This window comes from Centroberyx affinis, unplaced genomic scaffold (genome assembly GCF_046629955.1).
Source record: "Centroberyx affinis isolate AG114_WGS23_722 - 3 ecotype Tasmania unplaced genomic scaffold, CSIRO-AGI_Caff_v1 ptg001129l_1, whole genome shotgun sequence".
Classification (NCBI taxonomy): Eukaryota; Metazoa; Chordata; class Actinopteri; order Beryciformes; family Berycidae; genus Centroberyx; species Centroberyx affinis.
In genome coordinates, this window is record NW_027279668.1 from 151,706 (window position 1) to 175,503 (window position 23,798).

The following is a 23,798-nucleotide window of genomic DNA, read 5'->3' on the forward strand; positions in this document are numbered from 1 at the left end:
CACTCTGCTGTAGTTCAGTGGTTTACCTGATATTTATCCCTGGAGCAGACTTGTCTGTGACTAAATGGCAACTGAAACATGACACAGTCCCTGCATTGTCATTGTCCGGGGTCAACACAGTGGCAGACACTGCAGTGGGCTTGTTAAATGTCTGGAGTCTAATGGCATCTGAGTCCCCCCCCCCCCCCCCCCCCCCCTCTTTCTCTCTCTCTCTCTCGCTCTCTCTCTGTCTATCTATCTATCTATCCATCTCTCTGTCTATCTGTCTATCTATCTCTCTGTCTGTCACTTTGTGTGTGTGTGCGTGTGTGTGTGTGTGTGCAAATGGACCCACCACAGGATTATCTACCGCAGTGTTTTTCAAAGGCCTGGGCAGCGGCCCAAATGTGAGTCAGGGAAGATTTGAATTAGTTATTTTTTAAAGAAAATATTTTCAAGTCCTGCAATTTAGGCTGCACATTACACTGTTGGATAACATGCTCTCAGCTTTAAACAGGGTAACTTTTGTTAGATTTGCCCACCCAATCTCTTGAAAATCTGTCTGGGGGTGAGAGAGAATCATTTTCAAAATGTGGGTCCCCTAAAAATAACTTTGTAAACCACTGATAGCACACAGTGCCACAAGGATTATGTCAGCTGAGCTTTGAGTTTGATTAACTCACACACACACACACACACACACACACACACACACACACACATACACACACGAGAGAGAGAGAGAGAGAGAGAGAGAGAGAGAGAGAGAGAGAGAGAGAGAGAAAGAGTGTGAGTGAGAGAGAGAGAGAGAGAGAGAGAGAGCAACAATAACAGCACCAACAGGCCTCAGTCACTGGGGTGTTTCCCCCTGCAGGCCCCAACAAAACCAGCATTCAGCATAAGTAATAAACACTTTAACATTAGGAGAACAAATATAGAAAACAGCAGCTATTTCAGTACTAACAAGTATCGCCTTGCTGGAGCTACCACACCCTAACACAAGCCACTGGTTTGTTCACCAGAACAACATTAATGTCTTACCACACATCTGGTATGTCTATATAACTGTTGTCAAATTGTGGGACTGGGCAATTTGTCTGATTTGTTTACACTGAGTAAAGATATAAATAGTTGATTATTGTGAGCCTGATGCTCACAATAATCTTTCAAAAAAAAAAAAAAGATCACACTTTTTTGATTGGGGGAATCTGGACAGATGAAAGTTCACATGGAATGTGTCATCATATGGGATGTAGCCTATATATGGTACTGTGGTAGGCAGCCAGTTAAATATGACATCCTGTTGAAAATGCATCCTTTGCCAAGGACCCGGATTGTGATCCTGAAAGATGTCTGGATTAGGTTCATCCCAGAATGAATTCATTTCTTATCATTCCCAGAGACGAGACGTTACCCAAACTGACCCCCCTGAAGTCCACTGTTACAGTAATGTGCAACAGACTGTGAAATGTCTGATCCTGGAAAATAATCAGGACCTTTTGTTAGTCTTAGGTGGGAGACAGAGGCTTTTACACAGGGAGAGGGTTGCAGCATTCCTCATAAAGGCTTCCCTCAGTTGTGGTTAATGAGACATCTGAGGGGTTTGGACTTTTCAAGTCACTTGGGGCTATTATTTTTTTCCCCAAACTGCGTTAGGTTTTTTAGGAGTGACTAGTTGGCTTCTGAGGTAAGTCAAGTTAGCCCAGAGATTGATACTGTCAGGTGATAAGAGAAAGTGAAAAAAAAAAAAGTTATTACCCTAAATACCCTAAAAAAGTAGATTAGGCTACCCCTATTTTACCCTTATTCCCTGCACCTTGTATGGTGTGTTGAGGGAGTTGCTCAGAGATCAGTTTGGCAGAAGGAAGATGTATTTTTTTCCATCACAGAAATAATTCCTGTGAATCACCCCTTTATTCCGCAGAAATTCCATGTCGGACCATTGTGAGTTGTGTGTGCAATGCGTCCTCGGCTTTTTGGCTTGTTTTCTTTTCTTTTCTTTTTTTTTGTGGTGGTTCCTAACTCCCATAAACCACAGGAGGTTGTATGATATGATGGTGAAGCGGTCTACCTGTTTATCTACCTGTAAAGTTCACTATTGATAGCACAAGTTGAATGTACACTGTTGACTCTCCACCATTTATAGTTAACCAATAAACATGAACAATGACTTTGATTGGAATCGCTCCCAGGTCCACGTGTCGGTGTTTCCCCCTCTGGCCACAGAGAGGCGCTGTTGGGAGCAACTCTGTGAACTTTGGTCTACAGCTGCTGTAGTAAATGGGCGTGATTACTCTTTCTGCTCAGTGTCTTCAGCTGTTCCTGAGGAAGCAAGGGCATGGACTGAAGTTTGACAGGTAAGGTGGTCTGACGTGACATAAAAACAAGCGTACTAACATAGAGGACTAACAAACATCTGAAACATAGTCTTGTAAGTCCAAGTGTAGGCATATGTGTTTATTTCTGGCGATGTTTAAATTGGCAAGTTTACATTACCGCAAGTTCTGATCGGCAACATTTTTGTGGGCGGAGTGTCCTGAGACGTGTCCTGTAACCTGTTAAGGCTTATTCCTGGTGAAACTGACTGTTTCAAGCCTTCATTCTCATTATTTGGTCCATTTGTCATTGTAATTGTTGTTACTGACCTTCATGCTAATACTTTTCTCCTTGTTATAGTCTATTTTTTCTACACCTGATATTTGTTTTCCCACAGTAACTATACCTGCATGTAGCTGTGTTGAGACAGTCTGTATTGTTTCAGCGTAGGCTTATTGAACTTGATAAGTGACAAAAGGCAAAACTACAACCTTTTGTTTCCCAGGCACGAGACTACATTTGCTAGATTTGGTCACAGGGCTGCATTTGCACACCCCCTGGTTGCAGAGAGTAAGGTAGAGATGGAGGAGTACTGGTCCATGTCCCTGTGGGCACTGAAAATTTGGCTCTACCTCATTGTTGCCTTCATCATGGTGCCAGCCATGTTCGGCTTCTCACTGGGCATCTCCGAAACCTACATGACCATCCTGGTCAAAACCTTGGAGGTAACTGTCATTCGTTTCTCACAGGTGCATTGAGGTTAGCAGATATTCTGATCCTCACCCAGTGGTCCACATAAAACATTAAAAACAAGCAAATATCAAACATATGCAACACAACTGACAGTGGCAGATCATGAACATCTCCTGTCCCTCTCCTCCACAGTGGGCCACTCTGAAGATCCAGAAGGCAAACGCAGACGACCGTGCACTCAAGGCCTCTGGATTTAACGGTGAGTAGAAGAAGACTGGGTCTCTGGAAGGATGGTTTGACTAGATAGATAGATAGATAGATAGATAGATAGATACATACATACATACATACATACATACATACATACATACACAGATGGATACATAGATAGACAGATAGACAGACAGCATTTCTGGTTAGGGCTCTCTTAAGAAACCTAAGTGTTTGTCACATCCTTCATTGTGAAATACAGGAGTTGAACTGGAACATTGGATTTCCTAAGATATGACAAGTCTGGACGGGCCTCTTGAAATGATACTGCTCAGTTTGAAAGAGATGTACCTGTTTAGTGTTTTTTTTTTTTGCATACAGACAAAATGCTTACAGCTTGATAGCCTTCCCTTATGCCCTTAGAGTGTATTTTCAATCGTGCTTTGGATTGCACCATGCTGGGGATCTTCTGCTCGGAGCAGTCTCTGTATGGTACCATGGCTCAGTGAATTGAGAAAGTTTATGACAGGCAACAAGGTAAAGTTGCTCCGGAAACTTGCCCTATCTGAGAAGACACAATTACTCAACACTTTATCAGTCACTCGGCTATAGCCAAAGCTACACAGGGTGGTATCCTATGTAGCACATACAGACGGTAGTTGTGTCAGCAGCTAGGAAGCTCTACAAAGTCCAAATTAGCCTATGTCAGTGTTATATTTTCAAATGTGGGCAATGAGTGTGAGCAGAGGAAAGTGCTTCATAAACAGAGATAAGGCCGACATTATTATCAAAGTTTTGATTGAATATTGAATGCAGAGCCGATCATTCCAGGTTTTGGACTTTGCTCCCACGTTATCAGATACTGTGGAGCCTTTCCAGCTGATGCCAACTCAGCTGTTCTGAGATCTGTTAAGAGGGCAGTGTTAGATCTCTCAAGAGGCCACTTTCACTACTTAAGACTGTTCTGTGATCGGCTCAGTTCTCATCTTATCCTGGGGTATTTCAGGTCAAAAAGTGGAAGGACATTTTTTGGGCACGTTGTTGATGCATTTTGAGCACTGAAGTGGATTTGTTGGAAAGTCCCTGTGGTATTGACAGCTCCTAATTATGACCACGAAAGTGTAATGTTTCATGTTGGATGTTATCAGTGGCAATGCAAAGTCTGCTTGCCCTGCCAGTTTCCAAATGACAAATGTTGTTATATGGAGGTGATGGTGAGACTGCCAGACCTTCTTCCTCTTCCGCAACTCCAGAATGCTTTTATACTTTGATTTATGTTTGATTATTTGTTTTATTTTTCTGTTATTTTTACATAATGTATACAAAATGTAATATCCTCCAAGAAACACATTCCTGAATTAACTTTGTTTTTTTTTTTTTCTCTGTTGACTCAAAACATTTTGTCTACGCAGAGTATCAACAAAATCCTAAAATATGTGGCAACCCTGATTTATCTTTTAGATTACCACTGAGATAGTGGTTCCTATCAGATGCCTGGGTTTGTTTAAGACAATGAATCTCTTATTTTTATGGTGTGTGTGTGTGTGTGTGTGTGTGTGTGTGTGTTAGGTCTCATCCAGAGGGACAATGGCTCTATGGAGAAAGAGTTGGAAGAGCTCAGACGCAGTCGACCCAAACCACCAGAGGGCGGCGATTTCACACTCAGTGACTGTTTCTATTTCTCCCGTCGAGGCATTGAGAGCATTGTGGAGGATGAGGTGCATTGATTGATTACTTTATATAGAGATAAGAAGGATAACAACTGCATGATGATAAGTATAATTTGGTATTTTTATGTCCAAGGTAGTAAGTGATTTGAAATCCGTGGTTGATTCTAGACCATAACTAACTGGCCATGCTATTCTGTCTTGTTTTGGTTTTGTTTGGCACTAGGTGACCCAGCGGTTCTCTTCAGAGGAGCTGGTGTCGTGGAACCTGCTGACTCGCACCAACAACGATTTCCAGTATATCAGTCTGAAGCTAACGCTGGTCTACGGCCTGGGCGTCTTTGTGAGATACTGCATCCTCACCCCGCTCAGGTACAGAGACACTGCACATCATTTGCAGACTGCAAAATCGGAGGCAGAAATAATCTCATTGGTTGAGCTAAACCTCAATGGGCGGAGCCAATGAAACAGTTTTTCTGGCTATGTAATGTTAGGGGGAGGATGACTTAAGCCCAGTGAAAAAGGTAAGAGGTAAGAGAGGAGGAAGCTAATATTATGAAGCCTAGTGCTCTTGCTACTGACTGAAAAAATACAGTCTAGCCATAATAAGTTATCTAGGCTAGCTAGTTAGCCTAGCTGACATTCCAAGTTCAAACCGCCATACTAGCCTTTAGCTATCTAGCTAGGCTAGTTAGATAGTCTGCTGACCTTCCAAGATCATGAAGGCCAAGGTCATGAATGAATTAATTAATCCATTTATATTTTTTGTTATATTTTGATCAGAGTCCCGGTTTTTTGCCATTCAAGTGTGCCAGTTAGCTAACTGAAAAACGGTGGTTCTTTGGCTCTGCCCATTGAGGTTTAACACAGTAAAGTTTGTTAAGTTCTTGCACATATAAAATAAACCTAAAATCTAAACCTCTCCCTTTCTGTCTAATCAGTTTAATGTTTGTCTGACCATTCACTATTCCTAATTATATATATCAGTGCTAGATTTTTCAGCAGCAAAAGCAAAAACTGAGTGTGTTACACTCTCTTCTAGGATCACCTTGGTCGCCATTGGCCTCTCCTGGCTGGTCATAGGAACATCTGCTGTTGGACTACTCCCCAATTGGAGGTGACTACAAACACTTAGCTATTCCAACAATTGTCTTATTTTTACCATTTTTTAAAATCAGTTATACTTTCATACAGATTGCTCCTTCTTCATTTGCACTTGTCTATTTTTGTGTGTGTCTGGCTTAAGGATTAAGTTCTGGCTCAGTGAGTGGGTCCATGTCATGTGCTACAGGATCTGTGCTAGAGGACTCTCTGCCACCATCCACTATCACAACAAGTAAGTGAACCCTCACCTTCTTCTACCTCAACAAAGATCAATAATGACCTTATCCTCTTATATTGACTTCATGTATTTACCTCGTAACTACAGGGAAAATATACCCAAAAAAGGAGGAATCTGTGTTGCCAATCACACCTCCCCTATCGACATTGTGATTCTCTGCAATGATGGATGTTACGCTATGGTATGTGGTACCAACTCCAGCCAGAAAACAACATTTTCTAAAGAGAGATTATACCTTTTAGTTTTCATACTAAACCATATTGTGTTGCTGTGATTGTTACCATGTCTTTCCCAGGTGGGTCAGGTGCATGGAGGTTTGATGGGAGTAGTCCAGAGAGCCATGGTTAGGTCCTGTCCTCATGTCTGGTTTGAAAGAGCAGAAATGAAAGATCGCCACCTAGTGACCAAGAGGTCAGTCTTCAGCCTAGCTTCAGTACATGCCTCTGTGTGCTTGTAATTACAAGCCTTAACAATGAAATAACATATTTATCTAGCACACTTCTCTTTCTGTTTCTCCTGCTGTGACAGGAAAACAGGTTGGCATTTTCCAGGCAGTAAAATCTTCTGTAGAATCTCTTCATCTCACATTACTCAAACAAGCATGGATATGCCACTGGAAAATTGCTACTGGACACTGACTCATATAGTTTGATTTCCACTATCTCATTGTATCACATCTTCACCCAGACACTCATGCTAAAACGTTTGAGTTATCTTCCCAGTTGTGAAAGTACATGACTCGAAGACCCAAAACTTTATGACTATAATTATGTAGTCATAAAATAATTTCCATTGACAATGTGCCCACTTGTGTTACTTCCAGGTTGAGGGATCATGTTAATGACAAGACAAAGCTTCCCATATTGATCTTCCCAGAGGGTAAGTGTCACCATGTAGAATGATAGTCACCTTCAAACAGACCACTATAATGTTGGTCTTTATATCATGAAGGATGTGATTCAGTGAGTGTTGTTATCTTAGATCAGTGCCGAACAGCAGTCTGACCACTGAATGGTTACAAAGGAGCGACTATCATTTTCTGTGGTTTTGGAAACGGCTCACAGGGCTCCGGCTCATCTGAACTGCTGATCTCTGGTTTCCACAGGCACCTGTGTCAACAACACATCCGTCATGATGTTTAAAAAGGGAAGTTTTGAAATCGGAGGAACAATATACCCAGTGGCCATTAAGGTACTTCAGTCCTAGAGTTTCTCTGCACTTTGGCTCATTTGATACATTTTAATCCTTTTTCTTGCCCTCTGGCTTGCATGTTTCAAACTGCTGTTCTTCACCGCACTTCCTGAGCTTTTGTGCATTTTTGAACTCTTTCTTCAGTATGACCCCAAGTTTGGAGATGCTTTCTGGAACAGTTCCAAGTACAGTATGGTCAGTTACCTGCTGAGGATGATGACCAGCTGGGCTCTGGTCTGTAATGTGTGGTATCTGCCAGCCATGCACCAGCAGGTGTGTATGACGTGTGCTGATGCACGTGACCACATGCATGCACGGATCCACGTGTACACCCCTCAAGTACCACTCCCACCCCTCCACACATAGAGCACACACACACACACACACACACACACACACACACACACACACACACACACACACACACACACACACACACACACATTTTTCAGTCACAAAAATTGTTAGGTATCATCTTTACTTGACAACTTTGAAAATAAATTTGCCATACAAATATATTTATTTATTATTATCAGTGCTTGAGGCCACTTTACTTGGAAATTAGACACCTGTGCGCTTGTACATTATAGTTTACATTCACTTATTTAAATGGTAGTTGGCAGTATTTAATGTTAATGAATAACGCTGTTTTAACACTTAATATAACTTTATGATGCTACATGCGCTTGTCAAATGTAATCAAATATTTTCTGTTGTTGATAAGCTTCACACAAAAAACTCAAAGAACAGCTCAAACTTAGTTCAGTTGTTTTACATCAATTATCAATCTATTTTGTATTACATCATTTTGTTGTTTGATTGACTGTTGATTAGTTAAATCTAGGTATGTTTGTTCTCTGTGAAATCCTTTGAGACATACTTGACTTGACACACACACAGACACACACACACATACAGGCAGTAGATTGAGTATATTTTTTATTCAAAAATGGCAGGAGGGGGAGGATGCTGTTCAGTTTGCCAACAGAGTGAAGTCAGCCATTGCTCACCAGGGAGGACTGCTGGATCTGCAGTGGTAAGACTAAACTTCATTTCTCAGTGATATGATTTTTCTCTCTTTTTGAAGTATTTCCCATTCTCTTTACACACAGTCTTTTAACACATACTACAACGCACACGTACATAAGAAATTGTACTTCCATATCGTCGCCACTGGGTGAAAAATCTCCCAAATTTCAACTTTTTAGGCACTAAGAAAAGATTGACCACCATGTATTTTTGAGTTCATCCAGTGGCTTTTGAAAATCCTTGAACTGAAGTTAAAACATGAAAATCACCATAATTGTAGTCACAAGGTTTTCACATGACGACATTGATATATAATTACATTAACCGTACAATATATTGTATGTGGTTGAATGATTAACACCATGCTCAATGTGGAAGAGTTACTGTATGTCCTCACTACACCTGTCTGCCTCTGTAGGGATGGAGGTCTGAAGAGAGCAAAGGTGAAGGAGTCCTATAAAGAGCAGCAGCAGAAGCAGTACAGCAGTATGGTGGTGGGAGACGACAGCAGCAGCAGTGAATGAACCCCCCGCCCAGTATGATGGACAATCACTCGCCCAAGTAGCAGAATATACACTGGAAAAATCCTCTCTGCCTCACTGTGGTCTCACTAACCGGACCAGATAAGGAATACCACTAAATGGACACAGACTGTGAAACATTAGGTAGGACTAAGGAGAGGCGTGGGGCTCATTTATGCACAGAAAATGCGGTGGAAGTGCGGTTGAACTTCATGCGAGGCAGAGAAGAGGAGCAGACTGTGAAATGGGATAGTTCTGTTTTAACTGCTGCTGTAGCTGCTATTTTAATTGAATTTTAAAGGAATGCTGACAAAATGCACTGGATGAAATGGATGAAATGGATGATTGACACTGTGAATCCTTCAGCCACTGTGACTGCAGACAAAAGTCTGAATGTCAGAGAATTTTATTCAACCAAAGACTACAGACACAGCGACTGGATAGAACAACTATACTGATGACTGCTGCTTGTTGCCATACATTCACAACCAGTTCATTCATTCATGTACTGATTATTTTTCATGCATTCATTATTTTTTAAATAAATATTTGTTTAACTCCAGTACTCACAGTGTGATTATGCAAAAGCAAAAGGAACCTGGATGTCTTTTGCAGTTGTAGGTTTTGTAATGATTGGACTAATGTGGCACACGATTATTTGACATATCAGTTACAAACTCATAAGTATTGAGGGAATTATGTTTTAAGCATTTAACTATTTGTTTTATATACTGTGATCGTGCAGAATTTTACTACAAAACATTTTAATATCTATATTTTTTTAACACTGATAACACTATAACACTATAAAACATACCTATCAAAGAGAACCTATTTGAGCAACCTTTTTCTTGAAAAGATGTCTCAATTGTGAAAACCCCTTACATTTTTTACACAACTCCTTATTACCATTACAAAGGTAAAGGGTGAACACAAAGGCAGAGACTCAAGGGTTTGGCACTTGAATAATACATTATAATGCTGAGCGTTAAAGCCCTATGAGTCCTTATGAGGTGCGTTGGCTTTAAAGGAGAGAACACGTTCGAGACTTTTTAGGTCTCTCTTCACCGGACGGTTTGCCTGAAGTGTCATTTTTACTGCCTCTGTTCCTCTGTGTGTTCTCATCTTTGGCCCCTTAAAAAAATGAAAAATGAAAAATGAGGGATTTATTACAGATTCACTGCTGTGTGCACATTGAAGTAATCCTGATATTTATTTGTTCTCCAAATTTTCAGTGTCCTCACCATCATTCTCACAATCAAGGGGAAGATCTTGTCTGTGTCCTGTGTTGTCCTGTGTTGCAATAAAACAAACATTAAATCACATAAAGACACAGGAACACCAATTACCACTTTGTTTCCCGGTGTCTGAAAATGCTCTAAATCAAACAGCTATATGCTTTTCTAACTGATGATAACACTTACCTCTGTAAAGTCACTTTTGTTCTGTTTTCTTTTCTGTGTAGCTTCCAGATACCTGCAAACGTCATCAAATGAAAGGAGTTTAGCCTTTGTGTGATGACTAGGAAACTCAAATGAGTTTAATTACAATCATAGGGGAGCAAGAGGAATTGTTTGGGTGTTAGGACATTTAATGTGTTACAGCTTTCTTCAAAATGTAACCTCATATCTCTTCCTCAGTGAAGCAGCCAGGAGAAACAAGCGGTATGGTGAAACATTTATGAGCCTGATTAGTGCCTCACATCCCTCTCTCCCCCTGCACCGTTCAGACGACATACAGGTCGCTGTTTATTTGGACAGTGTCAACATTAAACTGATTTTATAGCTAAGCAATGAAAGACCGTACATTTGAAATTGTTCTGTAACCATCTTTTTAAAGTCTGCATAAAACACACTTACTCACCACATTAACTCCTTTGTGAAACTATATACAGAAATTTGGCATAATAACAGTAATATCTTATATCCTATAATCAAAATTGTATCTTCCACACAAAAATGAAAATTGAATGATCCACAAAAGTCATGGTATGAAAACAACTGTTACAGGTTTTCACAGCTGTAATTACACTGCTACTCAGAAATAATTGTTGATTTATTTAATTTATTTGATTTAAACTTTTTTAAATCATTACAAAAGAGGCATAAATCGCAGCACACATTAAAAGCAATCTACCTACAGCTTCAGATAGGAATCAATGTGTCTGTCAGGTTTCGCCTCCCTCTTCAGCCCATCTGGACTCCATGCAATGGATGTATCCACTCCCACATCCACCCTGCCTGTCGCTCCAGACGAAATAGGCATCTCCACCACTAGAGCTACATTTCAACACCAAAATAAACAAAAATAACAATAAAAAATAACAAAAATAAACTCAGAATCTTTTGGGATGTAACTCTGCAGCTGCAAATGAGTTGAATCGAACCTGCCCTACCCAGTGCTGCACACACTCCTGCGTGTCTTGTCGTCTGCTGGCTTATCGTGTGCGACCAGGAAAACTTCAGGCAGGGGAGTTTATGGAGGGGTTTGTTGTTGTCTCCATGGCAACAGTGTTCCAAGAGGCTGGAACTGCAGCAGGCCTTCTGAATGTGATGAGACCACTGACCAATGAGCTCTTGATACTTTACTTTGCTTTAGTCTAGGTCACAATTTTCAAAATACAATACTAAAGAATAGGTCTATGTGCCTTTAAAATGATCAAGGATCACATATCGCTGTTGTCAGTTGAAAATCTTGTATCTCCAAAATGTGAACTTTTCAGGAACTAAGAAAAACAGTTATAATCTTGGCTTGATGACCGTGCATTTTTGGGTTTATCCATTTGGTTTTGAAAGGGTTTCATAAACCCAAGGGGTGTAGTATATTCTTAATCCATAGAGGAGCATGTATTCTTCAATTGACATTCAAATATTAAAATCACAGTGGTGATTATTCACAGACATTTCCTGTGTGGTCCTTTTTTGTGTAGTGCTTAGTTGTTTTTTTTTGTTTTTTTTGTTTTTATGTACAGTGTGGGGTTATTATACAGTAAAGATTTTACATGCATGGGTATGAAATTGATGAGCTTAGTTTCGTTTAGTTTTGTGTAGTTTTAAATTTCAATTTTCAAATTTTCAAAGCATATAACTACGTACCTTTTAAAATTATCGGGGACAACACATTCACATATGTTTCCTATGTTGTCCTTTCCTCGTGTAGTGCTTGTTTTTTTCTTTTAGGAGTACAAATGTGCATTTGTAATCAGCAAAGAAGCTTATGAGGAGCACAACACTTTATTCCCAATGGCATACAGTGAGCCACTTTTGAACATCATCACAACTGCAGTGTAATATTACAGCTGATTTTGCACTCTGAGGAAGTCGAACCACTCAGAAATATTCTGCCATTATTCTATCAGTCATTGAGGCATACAATTAAGGCATGTTTGGATAAGATACACAAACTATGTGAAAGAAAAGAGACCACTCCAAATATAAATAGATGCTTTACAATCCTCTTTAGGACTCTTCCTTCTCATCTCCATGTGTGATGATGTAGCAGAGAGACTTGTAGTCGATGTTGCCGGCCACATCAATAGGAGCGACTGCGAAGGCCTGATCCACCTGGAAAGTTCAGGAAGTGAGAAAGACTGGTGAATTTAAATAGGAATAGATGCTGCAGAAAATGATGATTTAGGAACAAAAGAAGTGCTGATCTTAACAAATACAAATCACAAACCTCTTCTGCTGTAAATTTATCAGCCTGGTTCATCAGTAATCGCCTGAACCTGAATTAAAAAGGCAAAGGTGGTTAAAAAGAGAGGATAAAGGAATGTATTAGGCTACGAACATTGCAAAGTTGTTTGACATGAAAGTTTATTAACTGAGGGATTTATCTTACTCGTCCTTATTGACAAAGCCTGTGGCATTAGGGTCAAAAAGCTTGAAGGCAGCCAGTATGGTGTCCTCAGGGTCAGTGCCTGCAGGGAGGCAGGACACACAACTCATCTTATTCCAAGCAAGCGATAAATACTGTTCAAGTGCAGGAGTCAGTCACAGCTCTTTTAAAGTCCACTGTAGCTTTCGGTTTAGTGACTTTCAAGAAAAGTCAAGGATTTTGTTGAAGCTCTCACCATTGAGTTTCTCTCCAAACAAAGTCAGGAACACAGTGAAGTTGATCGGACCTTTCCCCTCATTCAGCATCTCATCCAGCTCCTCGTCCTTCACATTGAGCTTTCCTGGCAGGGGCGCACACACACACACACACACACACACACACACACACACACACACACACACAGAGTGAACCAATAAACATGACAGGAATAGCAGGATGCCATAGCTGGTCAATCTCCAATGGTAAAATGAATTACCCTCCTTTGTTTTGTTTGAACATGAATGTTTTTGGAAATTTTCCAAGGATGTAACTTTATATAGCAACTTTTTTGATTTTTTTAACATTTGGTATAAATTAATGGATTAAAAAGATAAACAAAAAAAAGATAAAGAAAATACCGAGCTGTCCATAGGTCTCCCTCAGGTCCTGTTTTTTGATAACACCGTCTCTGTCTTGATCAATGCAGCCAAAAGCCTACAGGAGGAAGCACAAATTAAAATGCTGCTGAAAAACTTTCAACCACAACAAACAGAGTGAATCATATTCATCAGCAATTTTAGCCTCTGTTCTACAATAATTTTCTAAAACAGCAGTCAGTGGACAGGAGCTTTTCAAGTACAGTGAATTCAGCCATACAAATGCCAGGAAATAAAACTGGCTCCTTGTAATCATTGCTCCAAAATTGCACCTCCAAGGAAAGTCTTCAGTGACAATTTATTATCATTAATTATTAATTGCTCTACTATCTGATGTAGAAGTTTTTTTCAAATGTAACCGTCTGTGATTATATTGCATGGCATGTGAAATAGTAGCAAGAATGCAATTTTACTTTTTATTGCCCTTTAATGGGCAATGCAAATGTTTTTTTGTTTTTTTTTTGGAGTCACTTTAGAAATAAAGTGTATTAGTGGGTAGGGAAGATGAAAACACCCAGTCTGAAAAGATATTCAGCCCTTATATTTTTTGTGGTGAAGACATGATGGTGAAATATTTGATTTTAACAGGTTTGAGAGGGAATCTCTTTCATCTTATAAATTCTTAAAATATTTAGGCTATGAAAGAAAAATGATAAATGCTTTTTAAAATCAACCTAACAACTTACATCTTTACTTTCTCTATGAGATTAAATGATTTGTACAAGCTGTTTTTTTTCCATTACAAATTTATCATCCATGCACTCTCTTGTTGAAGGTTTCAGTTAGATAAGATGTGATAGTTGTCACACTAAGGAATAACTCTGATGAAATTAGATCAAATATATTAAAAATAGAATTGTTAGAGCTTATAAAACATTTAGAATTCTTAAAGCTTGTAAAAAACATTTAAACTAAACTGAGAAGACATGAAAATTATTGGACTCAAGCATTAATTTGGGTACGCTGTCATTCACAGAATATTTTTCAGAGACGTGCTCTTCATGTTGTGTAATTTAAATACACATCTAATCAAACTGAAGTAGTAGTGGTAATAGCAGTGGCAGCAGCAGTAATAGTGATAGTTACTAGTATACTGTTGGCCATTGGGATTTTGGGGGTCTGAGAGAAGACAACTAATTACATTTACTCCAGTTACTGTAATTGAGTAGCTTTATTGTGTACTTGTACTTTTTTGAGTATTTTTTTAGTTTTTAAGTCAGTAGTTCTACTTTTACTTAAGAACGTTTTTACTTAAGTATTGTACTTCACATTTTAAATCACATCCAGTACAGAGTACAGATTTTGTAGACTCTCCATAAGCAGAAACTGAACCAATGTTCAGAAACTGGACCAATGTAAATTGGCTAATTGTGAAGCCATTCACAGTGAGAAGAGTAATCTGGCTTTACTTTGTTTGTGCACTTTATTTTGTAATTTCCAAATTTTCCAATTAAAAGAATCTAGTTTGAACATTCACTTTTCTAAAAAAGTAAGTCAGTAACTTTTACTCTTAATACATTTTAAATTAGCTGCTTTTTACTTTTTCTTAAGTAGATTTTTACACCGGTACTTTTACTTATACTTAAGTAAAATATCTGGAAAGTAACAATACTTCCACTTGAGTAAGACTTTCTAGCCGTCATATTGTCTGTGCCTTGGCCTCTCTAGTGTTAACACATCCATCTCAGCTGTGACAGTCCTGGCAGGACCACATACCTCCTTGAACTCCTGTATCTGGGACTGCTCGAACATGGAGAAGACATTGGAGCAACTCTTCTGAGCTCCTCTCTGTCTCTTATTAGAAGCCTTCTTACTCGCCTGAACACCGTTTAAATAGAGAGGGTGAACACCAATTCATTCAGTCTGCACAAACAACACAGTGTATCATCCAGGGTCACTGCAGGTAAATATGACACTATCACTACAGGTTTAAGTTTCATGTAGCAGATGTCTTTATACAATTTGACTGCAACTTTCAGAATAACAAAATATTGGTAAATAGTTCCTACATTTGTAGGTACATCAATTAATGTCCCAATCAACTGTACACTAAGGTTATAATACTATGGCACACAATAAGATCACAATACCATTTCTCAATTACTAGACAGGTTCTTTTTGAAGCATCACAAAAGGAATGTATCAAAAGACCCTGAAGGTATCATCTTGATTTACTCACCATGTCTGTATGAGTGTATGTGTGTTTTAAATCTGTTGGCTCCCAGACTAGGTGTGATGCTGGGATGGGTTTTATGTATGGCCCATGTTATCTGCTGCCCTCCTATAATAGCCTACGGCGGGCAGCGCAGTCCCTTACATGGCCATCTGCTCTCTGTGTGTCTCTGAAGGGAGCTGATAAGCTGAAGCACCCAGGATTCCTCTGGGCTGGAAAGTAGAGATAGTGAGAGTGAAGAGGGTCTGGGAGGGAGAAGGCAGGGGGCAGAAAGTGACCTGTGACGTTCACCAGTCATCCCACCGGCAACTAATGTTAACGACTGAGGTCAACTCAAGCTTTAATGGTAACTTTCACTGGTCTTTTATGCACAGGAGCCTTGTAGGTTTGGCCAACATAGTGTGTAAAAGGCAATATGTTACGATGCTTTGCAGTATCGGGACCTAAGGCTGAATTCTCGAGAAGCTGCAGAATTCTAAAAGTAGCAATAGTGTCCAAACATAATACATTTACAGATTAATATTACATTAACAAGAAGGTTGTAACTTTTGAAATGTAAACCATTTACAATCAGCAGTAATCAATCATTGACAGTTATGTATTGAATTTCATCACATTTTTATTTACAGTTTTATTACAGTTTTTTTTTTTTTTTTACAGTTATTCCATTTTCAATTTCAACCCTGCAATAAACAACAGGAACAACAAAAATAAAGTATTACATCAGTGGTAGATACATTTTGTTACATTTATTGGACATTAACAGGATTATTATACTATTTGCTAAAAATTGTTACTGTGTGAATAGTTTATGACGTTAATGGGAAGTTCTTACATTAGCAGATGTTTAGATGTTCTCTTTGATTAGCAGCGTTTCTCAGACTGTGTAGTCCCAGTCTGTTATGAGACGTCCGGGCCAGTTAGCTCACATAGATATAAACTGTTTTTTAGTATTATTTTCAACCGTCCTGACAACTTGTCAGGCACTGAGGAAAAAAACAATTGTTTACAAGTTCACATGACCAAACAAATGACAAAATTTTGTGCATCAGCCCATTTTAGCTGTGACCTCAGATCTTATCAGTATAAATCTTTGCAGAAAACTAAATTATTTTTACATGATTTGCTAGAGATTAAATTATATACATTCAATTAAAATACAGTGGCGTCCACCCAATGCATGCTGGGATGCCCCCCTCCCCATGACCCTGTATAGGAATAAGCGAGTATGGAAAATGGATGGATGGAATTAAAATACAGCAGTTTATCATAGAGCAATTTTATTTACAGTGAAGCCTATTCACATTCAAAACACAATTCATTCTGAAGCACATTAAGACCATTTGTGGCGAATATATAGTGTTGTCAACATAACTTTTAAATATACAATACCAACGAAATATTTCATTGCACTCAAACAGTAAAGGCTACACAGTAAAGCAATGAATTTGATTTAGTCATAGTAATCCCACTGAGTTTAAGTTTACAACAGCATATACAAAAATATGAACCAACCAGTTTCCACTGGTATTATATTACATTATCATCAATAATACACCAACCATTTTCAAAATGGGTCAGTCCATACTCAAACACTATCAACAGTCATTGACACACAAGGAGCTTGTCTTTTGAGCTAGCTTTCATGCCACCTAATGTTTTTGGGTGCAACAGTGGACCATGGATGTTAGATATTCAGAAACATACAGAAATTGCTACAAGTTGGAGTTTTGTTTTTCTAATACTACAAATTGGTCTGTATAATACAAGTTGGTTTCTTGTCTGTACACCTTCATGTGGTGAGGACCCTTGCTCACACGCTGACACACATCTCTCAGCTGAAGCCTGGAGGAGGCGGAGCTGGACGTCCGCAACTTTCTTAGGTCAGAGTTCAGCCAGGCTTGCTTCACGCCGTCACGGTGGGCCGACTGCTCACTGCACAGCGCCCTTACTGTGTCAGCATGCACGCCGCCATCTTGCAGGCCACCGCTGAGATGAGGGCCGCGCCACGACCGCTGCCCTCCTCTGACTGGATGAAGGTGATCTCGCAGTGAGGTGTTAGCTCCCGGACAATCTTGTGGAACCTGTCTTGGAAACTGGGAGAAGGGAAGAAGACGTTTAGTGTACAACATCAGTCATATCTCACTCTCTCTCTCTCTCACCCCTTTTTCTCCACCTCCCTCTTTCTCCAATTCACCCACTGTCTCATTTCTTAACCCTAGATAAGTCTTCAATTAAAGGAAAAATCCACCCTAGGATTCTCTAACACTGTTAAACACCATCAGTGATATTCAATACATTCCAGGAGTTACTTTGTGATGTTGTATTTTTATTTTTGGTGTACCCACTTTCCCTCAACCTGCCTCATCTACTTCTATTTCAGTTAGTGATTTCCGACATTTCAGTATGAGTAGGTGGAGAGAGCGATAGCGATAGTAAAGGAAGAGCAAGAGAGCCCACTCCCCTTACTGAAAACACAACATGTCTTGTGGCTTCATTGGATTATTGAGGCTACTGTCAGTGGAGAAACTGGTCTCTCTCTGCCTCTTCTACGATCGACTTCTCCCTGTATGATTGTTGAACATCGGTGCATAATGGCGGCTCTAGCAAGAAGCCCTCGCTCTTTGATTTTGAGGGACTGACACCAAACCATGATGTTTACTGTTAAAACCTATGTTTACGCCATTGTAGCTGAGCTACTTTTGGCCTGTTGTCCACGGGATATGAGAGCTACAAAACAAAACAAAATGAGATACATCGCCAATGGCTGTTTTTTAACAGTGTTAAAGTGTGTTAGGGTGGATTTTTACTTTAAGAGGGTAAATCTAATCATATTTCCTTGCATGATTTTGAAACTCTTGCTGGTTTGCACAGAAAGTGGCTCTAGGAAAATCCATGGAGGGATTTTGAGAACGGAGATATTTTTATTCTAAAATTCAAAGCAGTCATCAGCTGACTGCAGCTCTGTCCTTCTAGTGTTACTCTCCCCGCTCCTCACCATGGATGCAGCTTGTAGACCGAACCATCAACCCCCACTGTAATCTTCAGGGCCTCCTGGCTGCGCCGCTCCCTCATGAGGTTGATGACACCGGCGAGTCCGGCACCACACATGTGAGCTGAGCGAGTGGAAACGCTCTCACACACCAGACGCACGATGTCACAGTCCAGCTCCGATGGCAGCACACCCAGCGAGGACAGGATGTTGTAGATCTGTTTCCGGTCTTCCGAGTCGCTGATCAAAACAGGGCAAAACACAAATGTAAAATATCAGCAGTGAATGTTTCATGATGCACACTTGCACATCATGTATATGGCTATAAATGCACATACTTGCTTCTCCAGTTTTTCACATATCTTGCTCATTGTTATATTCTGGATTCATGATGTTTTCATGAATGGTTCCACTATTTTCTTATTATTTTCTTACATTTGTATGTTTTTACTACATTATGTTTATACATACTTATATTTAGATATAGCACATTTCCATTTTAGTAATCCATATTTAAATAAGAAATTGTGACAATAAAAAATGTTAGTAATCCATACTCCTTCCCCACATTTCCCATCAATACAGTCTACTCAAGATGCATTTTATCTGTCACCAGCATACACCAGCATTTGTTATTTCTATTGTCTCTATTGCTTTTTTGTATTTATGTGCTTATATTCTATTTGTCTTTTTTCCCTTCTTACTTTTGCTGCTGCAACAATTCCCCACAGGGATCAATAAGGTTTCATCTTATCGTATCTTATTTTTTGTTAGTTTTTTTCTGCAAGCAACATTTTATGAAAATGTAGTTGTTTTAACTTGATGGCTTGATTGCAGCCATCACCATTAACTTGATAACTTGTTTGCAGCCAGGTCAGGCCAGAGAACAGCCTGATTCTCACCTCTCCACCTGTGAGACGTAGCGCGTGTCAAAGCTGCCACGTGTCTTCAGCAGGTCTGAGGCTTCACCGTTAAACAGCAGGTCCTCATTAACCAGCTTCAGCAGAACCAGCCTGACCAGCTCACCCATATACTTCCCACTGATCAGCTTCTCGTATCTACAGGGAGAGAGGCGTGGAGGGAACGAGAAGAGAACGAGTGAGTTAAAAGAGCAGGGGAGACTTGATGGGAGGGGCGTGAAAAAGTTAAAAGAGAGAGGAGGGTGGACTAGGGAGGGAAACAGGAAGGATATGTGCGTCACAAAACACATGAGCAAACAACTTTCCTTTTCTACGTGGGTTGGGAGCAGGATAGCAACCTCCACGTCGCTCTGGGCCCTAGAGCTAAAGAGGCTGAGTGAGGCTGAGTGAGGCCGGGCTCAGTGGTTGTCTGTCAGTGCGAAAAGTAAACAGCCATTAGGCCCGGAGGCACTATGGCAAGCACTGTGGAGAGATCATTAATCTGACACCCCCACCCGCTGACTGACCGCTGACGTATGAAGACTCTGACCACTCACAAACATCACCAGGAAAAACAGCTGGTACCTTAGCAACCACACAGAGATCTCAGATGAGAGTCAGGTGAGTATTGCCATTGAATGATATGAGTGAGGAGATAGTGTGTGGCACGTTTCAAATTAAAAGCCTGCGTGTCCCTAAAAGTCATATGAATGTCACACTCCCAGCACCATCTTTGACTCTCAACTCTAAGCTTGGATGGACATGAATACATACATACATACATACATACATACATACATACATACATATATTGGAAGAAGTATGGAATTGTGTGCTATGCAACCTATGACTCACAGTTGCTGTCGGGGGTTTATCGAGGTCTCGTCCACCACTCTGTCGTACTCCAGTCTGAACTCCTCCAGCTCCCCGTTTTCTCCAAACGCCCCCCACTCCGTGTTCACGCACATTCGGCCCTCCTCCCCCTCCACCAGCTCCACCGTCCGCATCTCCTCCATGTAGCACGCATTGCAGCCAGTACCTGGGAAAGTGCAGAGACATTGACCATATTGTTTAAATCTGTGTGTGTGTGTGTGTGTGTGTGTGTGTCTGTGTGGTCATGAGCGTGCATGCTTGCTCCTTACCCACAATCATCCCAACTTCGCAGCTGCGATCCTCGTAGTAGCAGGAGATCATGGTGGCCACTGTGTCGTTCACCATGGCAACCACATCCATCTCAAAGTCCTGAATGATGTGGCAATGTCAAAATGGATTTACAGTCATTTTCCAGGTGACATGACTTTGAAACAAAACTCTGTCTGTTTTGTTGTTTATAATGGTAAAAGTTCACTCTAATGTAACATGGGAGACCCAGCCTACCCCTCTTCTCTTGATAGCATCTCTCAGCAGACCCACAACATTGTTGCCCTCTGCCCCAGAGGCCTTGAACCCTTTGGTCCAGTTAAGGAGGATACCCTGTGGGAAGAGACAGCACAGTGTTTAATCTCTGTGATAAATACCTGTGACCATGAACAACAAGTCTAGGGAAAGTTCAAATGAATGTTTTCAGCAATAAAAAACAAAGTGAATCAAAGAGCACGTTTTTCCTGGCAACGAGACGTTGTTATGTAATCAGTCCCATCTTGCCCATCTTATCATTTCCTAAAAAGTTGCCCAGTGTATTCAGAGCCTACCTTATCAATGTCCTCGTGTCGTACGGGAAAGGAGAAAGTAAAGCCCAGAGGAAGCTTCTTGTGTTTGATGTGGTGTTTGTCCAGGAAGTCTGAGATACACTCCGCTATGTAGTCAAACAGCTGCAGAGAGAGAGAGAGAGAGAGAGAGAGAGAGAGAGAGAGAGAGAGAGAGAGAGAGGGAGGTCTTCACTGTGTCACTACGATAGAAACACTTCTACACAGCAAAATTATTGTTCATTTAACTCTGAGAGTAAAATCCAACACTATATAAGTCCAGACCCATCAGAGTGATGTTTACATTTTGTATGTTGTGATGAATTAGCAAGAGAGTCTGTAGTAAGTGATTAATACACATCAAAATCATCAGTGTTTTAACTCTGATAATGTAAATATCAACACTATGTCAGTGTTTATAACAGTCCACACCCATCAGAGTTAATTTAACACTTTTAATAGTTTTGAACAGCTGCCTCAGGGCCATATCAGATCTGTGAGTGGACAAACAACTCTCCAATCAGCACTCATCAATTCCAAATAACCGTCACTGAAAAATCAACACTTAACACTGGAAAATATGCTGTGTTAGTACATGCACACTAACCATTTCCGCGGTCCCTGTCATGGCATCTTCAGGGATCGAGTACATCTGGTTCTTGGTCTCCACCTTCCAGCCCCTCTCCTCATCTTCACCCACCTTCACTAGCATCACACGGAAGTTTGTCCCCCCCAGGGTTTGTCCCCCCCAGGTCCAGAGCCAGGAAGTCTCCCACCTCTGACACAACACACACATCTGAATGCATTAACCAGCTTTCACTGCCCAGGTGAGAAGCGTTGGATTCCTGCCATTCACGGATAAATGAAATTCAGTGACATCTACAGGCTGAGAATGAGAAAGAATGAGTATCTACCTGATCCCTCTGGGGTGGAGCAGACATAAGTGGGAAGCATTTTGACACTGGCCTCTTCGTGCGTCTCTAAACGCAGCCCTCTCTCCATCTCGCGCTGCATCCTCTTCATTACCTCTTTCAGTTCTTCCTTGTTCAGCCTGAACTCCGACAGGATCTGCTCCACCTGCAAGGAGAGGAGAGCAGAGCTGGTCAGAGCTGAAATGACCTAACTAGCTAACACAAAGCAACTAGCTTACATTTTCTTTAGTTGTGATTGATGTATTGGACACATGTTTGTAAAGGTTTGCTGTAAAATATGATACTTTAACTTATTTTCAAATATTAGAGAGAGGATGGCACAAGGAAAAAGGGGAGGAAAATGCAGAAATTGTGAGAATGAAAAAGAATACAGAACACAAAGTAGATATCAGAGAAGGAAAAAGTGACAAACTAAACATTTCATACAAAACAGTGACATAAAGTGGAGAGGACTCAAAGCTCTGCTGTACAGCTCTCACATACAACCATGTTTTTAATAAATTACAGGATTACAAAAAAGGATGTGAACATCTAATACAAAGCATCTCACCCAGAGCTTCTTCTTAAACAACATGGAGCAGTCTGTGTGTGAAGACTAGGGTTAATTCAGACAACATTCACGTGGGATAAAAGAGTACAACCATAACGTTACTAAGGGTACAATGTACTGTAACCTCTAGAGAATGAACTTTGCGAAAAGCACGTCTTACCATGAGGATTTTATCGACCACAGAGCTGTAGCTACAGGGCATCTTCACCATCTGGTTGAGGTGGGAGCTGACACACGGCATCTTCACGAAGCCTAACTAAATGAGCTTGTCAGTGTGTATCTAGGTGTGTGGTGAGTGTGCGTCTGTGCTGCGTGTGTGCAGAGCCAGTCAACTGTGAGTACCACTGAATAAGAACCTCAGCTGTTTTTATGCTCAGGTGAAGTGGGCTGGTCACAGAAGACGGTGGCCTCTGTGCACACATGCCCACCCCTTCCCCACCTCACCCCATCTGGCCATGTAGGTTCACACCCACATGCGTGCACACACACACACACACACACACACACACACACACACACACACAGCAGAATAACCCCTGTACAATGCAAATGAAAAGAGAGCCAAAATCTACATGACCTAATTTCTAAATTAGTATCCACTCCAGCCTAACGATTGAGTTTTAAGGACTTTTTTTTTTTTTTTTTTTTACAGAAAGACCAAATTCAGAAATTTCACTAACATGCAAAGCTTTTGGATGGATCAATATCTTGGTCATTTAATCTGTACTTTGGCTCTGTAAGTGGCTCCACATTGATTGAATTTATTCATTCACTCAAAAATCATTTTAACACATCTGTCTTCATCTGTGTCTTCTCACACACATTGGTGTTACTTTTCATTTCACATTTTAACACATCATGTTGTTATTAACATATCTGAAAGATAACATAAAGGTGTGCTGTCCCAAAGAAGACACACAGATATGTTAAAAATGACACTTGCTTTTAGAGTGTACAAATGAACCCATGAAATATCGTTGACAACAGAAAAAGATGTTACTGTAACCTGTTCTATTCAATACCTGCTGTACTTAATCACATTTTAATTCGATGATTATGATTCATAGATTTTGTGAATTATGCCATCATGCTGAAATGATGCTGATACTTTTATCTACCAGTCAATGAGCTAATCTAATTTCACCTT

General features: G+C 40.3%; 3 protein-coding genes across 3 annotated transcripts; 1 reads left to right on the forward strand and 2 right to left on the reverse strand.

Annotated features, from left to right (window-relative positions):
* The first annotated feature begins 2,274 nt into the window (after window positions 1-2,274).
* On the forward strand, window positions 2,275-9,510 carry agpat9l (1-acylglycerol-3-phosphate O-acyltransferase 9, like). Its single transcript, XM_071523857.1, has 14 exons — window positions 2,275-2,336; window positions 2,801-3,020; window positions 3,181-3,247; window positions 4,768-4,916; window positions 5,092-5,237; window positions 5,908-5,982; window positions 6,112-6,201; window positions 6,295-6,388; window positions 6,503-6,618; window positions 7,031-7,086; window positions 7,313-7,398; window positions 7,543-7,671; window positions 8,355-8,434; window positions 8,846-9,510. The coding sequence occupies exons 2-14, from the start codon at window positions 2,877-2,879 to the stop codon at window positions 8,949-8,951; spliced, it is 1,338 nt and encodes a 445-aa protein (XP_071379958.1). The 5' UTR covers window positions 2,275-2,336; window positions 2,801-2,876; the 3' UTR covers window positions 8,952-9,510.
* Window positions 9,511-12,388: 2,878 nt separating this feature from the next.
* myl7 (myosin, light chain 7, regulatory) lies at window positions 12,389-15,172 on the reverse strand. The gene is made up of 6 exons (XM_071523854.1): window positions 15,137-15,172; window positions 13,403-13,478; window positions 13,021-13,125; window positions 12,789-12,867; window positions 12,627-12,675; window positions 12,389-12,511 (listed from the first exon to the last, which is right to left on the reverse strand). The coding sequence occupies exons 1-6, from the start codon at window positions 15,170-15,172 to the stop codon at window positions 12,407-12,409; spliced, it is 450 nt and encodes a 149-aa protein (XP_071379955.1). The 3' UTR covers window positions 12,389-12,406.
* Window positions 15,173-17,121: 1,949 nt separating this feature from the next.
* On the reverse strand, window positions 17,122-22,907 carry gck (glucokinase (hexokinase 4)). Its single transcript, XM_071523855.1, is given in 11 exon segments — window positions 17,122-17,689; window positions 18,592-18,825; window positions 19,488-19,643; window positions 20,340-20,523; window positions 20,627-20,726; window positions 20,862-20,957; window positions 21,176-21,295; window positions 21,777-21,905; window positions 21,907-21,947; window positions 22,084-22,246; window positions 22,812-22,907. Coding segments are annotated over 11 exon segments (1,452 nt in total). The 5' UTR covers window positions 22,893-22,907; the 3' UTR covers window positions 17,122-17,541.
* Window positions 22,908-23,798: the final 891 nt, after the last annotated feature.